This window comes from Trypanosoma equiperdum (assembly GCF_001457755.1).
Source record: "Trypanosoma equiperdum strain OVI genome assembly, contig: ctg_1776, whole genome shotgun sequence".
NCBI classification, from domain to species: domain Eukaryota; phylum Euglenozoa; class Kinetoplastea; order Trypanosomatida; family Trypanosomatidae; genus Trypanosoma; species Trypanosoma equiperdum.
Genome location: NW_027123811.1, coordinates 35,939 through 40,625, shown reverse-complemented (window position 1 = coordinate 40,625; position 4,687 = coordinate 35,939). Strand labels below are relative to the sequence as shown.

At 50.0% G+C, this 4,687-nt stretch overlaps 1 protein-coding gene across 1 annotated transcript; it reads left to right on the top strand.

Annotated features, from left to right (window-relative positions):
* Positions 1-536: 536 nt before the first annotated feature.
* TEOVI_000742000 (uncharacterized protein) lies at positions 537-4,202 on the top strand (the record flags this gene model as incomplete). The annotated part of the gene is made up of 1 exon (XM_067223136.1): positions 537-4,202. One exon carries the CDS (start codon positions 537-539, stop codon positions 4,200-4,202), a length of 3,666 nt encoding a protein of 1,221 aa, XP_067079237.1.
* Between the last annotated feature and the right edge of the window lie 485 nt (positions 4,203-4,687).

Sequence of the window (4,687 nt, the reverse complement as noted above, 5' to 3'; positions counted from 1 at the left end):
AAAAAAAAAAAAAGAACACTCTCATACATTCGTCATCTTCCATTTGTCTTTCTTCAGGTGTGCTCGTCCGACTCTCGCCTCGCCGTATTCTTGCAATTGTCCAGACGCACTCATTTGTACCCAATACACTTACAGCCATATATTTATACACCCGGTTGTTAGGTGCTTCCAGGGTGAAAAACGGAACGTGGAGAGGTAACGGTGACATTTTCCTTCCCCAATCGACGTTGAGCACAAAGGGAAAAGGGGAAAGCGTAATATTTTGTTATTGAACGAAGCAAAAAAGAAAGAAAGAGAGGGGGACAAAAGGGGTTTGGTTTGTTTTTCCGTGTTTACTTTGATCTGTAGGATTATCTGTTGTTTTCAGTTTGTTCCTTAGTTTTGTTTTTTGCCGCATCCAGTGTGGAGCAGCTAACGGTTGTATTCAGGAAGAGAAGAAAGGAGTGAGTCAGTTGGAGAAAAGAAGAAAAGGGAGAATATTAATATTAACCAAAATAAACCGACGACAAAGTGTTTCCTTCTTGGGTGGCTTTATTATGTTGTTGGGGTTGAAAGATCTTTTTATTGTACGCGGGGGAGCTGCCCACAGGCCAACTCTTCAGTGTGATGAAGACGGTTTCGTCGTGTACCTTATGCTTCTTGTGGCTTATTGCATTTGTGTTTGCTTCACCACATGGAACTACGGGAGGACATGCTCTCCGGTTGTGTTGGAGACCATCATTTTACTTGCGCGAGTTATGGTTGGAAATAGTGAATTGTTGTTCAAAGGGGATCAAGCTGCAGCGTGGGCTGGGTTTGGTGGCCCGCATCGGTCTCCAAACGGGGAAACCTCTTCGCACGGTGTTGGGTCGCAGCAGCGGCGAAAGGATCGAGTAATTTCAAAGCCCACGTTTGCCCCGGTGCCGTTTTTTTCAGTTTGTGCTGCGGCGTTTTTGATTGTATCTGCTTTTACTACGTTGTTCTGCAAGACAGATGCTTGTTTACTGCACTCCACCCGAATTGCATTTGGTCTCAGCATGGTAATCATGCCCGCTACTCTCACGGGTCGCAAGGCGTTCATGCTCGCGGGGGGTTGTTATCTCGTATATGTGTTTTGGGGGCCTTTCGCCCTCTATATCCAACAGTTTCAAGAGTCGGGTACGCACACTTGGTGGCACTCTCTTTACTCCCGTTACAGCACGGCCCTTGCACTTACTGTGCTGCTGATGGACGTTAGAGATTTCACCCAGTGCCAGTTGGGTAGAAAGTGTGTGGCGGCTTTTCCAGCGCTAGAGAAACTGGTGAAAATCATTCCAGATTCTTCGTCACATGGAGATGATAAGGTCTGGGGGGTTTCAATCAGTTATGTGTGTTTCGTGTGTTCCATCACCACCATGACGCTTTGTTTGTGGGCGTCTTCGATGATGCTTGAGAGATCATTGGATGTGTCATGCACAGGAGTTTTTTGTGCGTTGGTCGTTGTACTGAAAATTGCGGATGGCTGCTTAGCGAAAGGCTTCATGAAGGCATTGCGGGAATCCTTTCCATTACTCACAATTAGTGCTCTTCTGGTCGCTGTTGTTTACTATTGTGTGCCCGTCGAGTCGCACCCGATAGTAGCGGGGAGTATGCCGTGCTCGATGGTGGTTGTTTACATTGCAAACCGGTGCCCTTGTGGTTCATATTCTGAAACGATATTTTTACTTATGTGGCTGACGATGTTTGGGTCGGTATATCGGGGCTCGAGCTTCGCCCATGTGATCGAGGGTCGTTACGTATTTCCTAACCAAATGCTTCACTTGGTTACCATTGGTGTTGGCTTTCATACCCTGTTTGTATTGGGGTTTGCCACTCTCACACAAGGATCTCACCCATGCAGTGGGCCGTTGCTGCCGCTATTTAAAAGAGTGACCGCCATACTGAGGGAGTTGCGCCTGTTGAACAAGGGTCGGTGTGGACGAAAAGAGGAGAGAAACACTCGATCATCACCGCCACCACAAACTGTGGTGGAGAGGTCGCCTCTAAGGGTCGAAACGCGTGGTGCCGAAAAGAATGGTAACTCTACCGAGGGAAATCTCTATGTGATGTCATCTGAGTTGCCTTCATTAACGAAGTTGGTCAAAATGGAGGCAGAACTCAGCGCAGAAATTTCAAGCACGACAGAACAACCCAGCCAAGACGATGACGAATTTTTTGGTGTTGTACACAGGGGGTCGACGGGTGAGGGTGTGAAGCGGTTGGAGTGTTTAGTCGATCACGGATCAGCAGTGGAGAGCACACAAGGAGTTTCACAGCATGAGTCCCCAACTGCCACACCCATTTTGGTACACGAGGGACACTTCAATGAATCTCACATGGACGCGAGAGAAGAAGAGGCGGAAACGACACCAGCATTTGAGGACATTAGGGAAATGGAATGCCCCCAAAAAGAGATGGAGGAGAAGGTGATGATTATATTGGAGGAAAGGCAGGAAAGCAGAGTGAGGGACGTTGCCGACCAGTCATCAGAGATGGGGAAAAGGAAGTTGTCGGCGAACGGTAACAGCAAGGCGACGTATGCAGAGGCCGTCCTCGAGGATCTACAAGCCGAAACCAAGGCGGCGAAACTCATTACTGCTCAACAGAAGGCGCAACAGCCGGAAGAATCACTTGATAAGCAACAACTTCTGCGAGACTCGGGGCTTTCCGAACCGAAGAAAAACGTTTTGCGTGCCTCCACCTCCGCAGAAGGATCGCTTAAAAGGAGTGGTGATGCTTCTGAGCGTGTTCCTGTGGGGGCGGTAGTGAAGATGTCGCGGCAACACCAAGCAGCAGCAAAATCGAAGAAAGAATTAACCGTGCCATTGCCCAAATGCATGGTGACGGCGCAGGAAATGTCAAGCACACCAGCGCTGGTAGCAGCGGATGTGGCAGCTGAAAGGCCTTCAAAGAAAGAAGTGAAGCACGCAACAACGCCTAAGCGCAATACGGCGGAGGTCGAGGCAGAGAAGCAGAAAGGCACTGCAAAAGGTGTTAATCAAAAAGGTGGTAAAGTCCTTCAAGATGAACCTGCGAAGAAACCTCGTGCAGTAGCGGACAGCTTGAAACAGAAGGAGAAAGTTGAGTCAAGACGACGGAAAGACGAGAAGGATCCGACGCGCTGTACTTCTGACAGCAAGCCGAAGCAATTTGTCCCTTCACTTCAGAACATTGGGGCCCAAGTTGGTGATAATTGTCGAGAGGACGGGAATGCAAACGACACCAAAACAACAACTGCAACTGGTGTTGCAGCGGACCAACCATCCTGTACTTCAAAGAACTCCGCGGTTGCCAGCGAAACACGTGAGTGTGTAGCCATCTCTATACCGCAACCGCGTTCCTGGAGCAGCCCTGCCCAAAATACATCGCTAGTGCTTAATCCCATTGCGGCGGAGGCAAATTCAAGGAAAACCACATGTTGGAACACTTCTTCAGTAAATGACGGTTGTGAAGCTGCCGGTTTTGGCGATCAGATTTCCTTATTGGGAAAAACATCATCTCCATGGGAGACGCCTCCCTCTCTCGGGGAGAGCCCTTTGGCCGAGTTGTCGCAACTGTACCTCACTGCGGGCCCCATGTGTGAGGCTCCACAAGGGGAAACAACACGGTCCATACCTTTGGAGGCACGCAACGCGCTGGAAAACTTTGCGAAAGCGTGGGAACCCCGCGAGAACGTTACACATCTACCCCGGGAAAGTGGTTTGGAGGGTGGTTCCCCACAGAAGGAGGGAAAGAGAAGGCAATCTGTCGGGGGTGTGTGGGCGGGAATTCCCCTTTCCGTTGCAACAGATTCCAAGGGTTTGCAACTCGTAAATCACGAAGCAGCGAGCTCACCTAACATTTTCAACGTTTCTGAACCCCCTACGACCATGTCAAACAGTGGAATGGCTGAGGGTTTGGAGCACCAAACGGCACCTTCATCGGTGGAGGAACATCACTTTGCACGTCTCCAATACCCAGCCGCCCAGCAAGCACAACTGCTCATGATGGCAGACGGGCGGCTGGCAATGTACCCTGTGTATTCCCCTCCTTACGTGCATCAGGCTGTTGTTATGTCCCCACCGCATGGCGGTGCTGCGGTGCCCCACCACCACGTCCAACATCAACAATCGCTTGCTTTTTATCCGCAGGTCGTTGTGCCCGTGTCACAGATGCCCTCTGGAACGTGGTCGCCCTACGCCCAAAGCCCCGGAGTTCATCAGTAGCGCGGTCCGTGCATCTAATATTTTAGATTGAAGTTGGACGGGGGTAAGCAGTGTCCACGAAGTACATTTTTGCGTACTTGCATATGTATGGAAGGGAAGTTGAGTGAGGGAGGGAGGGAAAACAAAAAGGAAAAGCACAGGTGGCGATGTCCTTGGATCTGTATTTGTCTCTGCAGTGTATCATTTGTTGTGTTAACTCACCCGTCTCTGCTACCGCTGCTGGTTTCGTGGACGTTCCGCTCGTGGGAAGATGTACAGCCCGATGTGTCGAACCGAGCATCTACCTCAATGGCAGGTGTGTGTGCGATTTCAAAGGGATTATTACTTACCTCTCCGAGATGGTATTAAAAGGAGGAGTCCTTTGCGTTGAGGAAGGACGGGGTTAGTCTGACGGGCTGGCGCATTGTTAATTCTTCTTCGCTGCACTGTGGCACGAGGGTCTTTGCAAATTGCATGTGTGCGTTTGCGTTTGCGTTTGCGCTCAC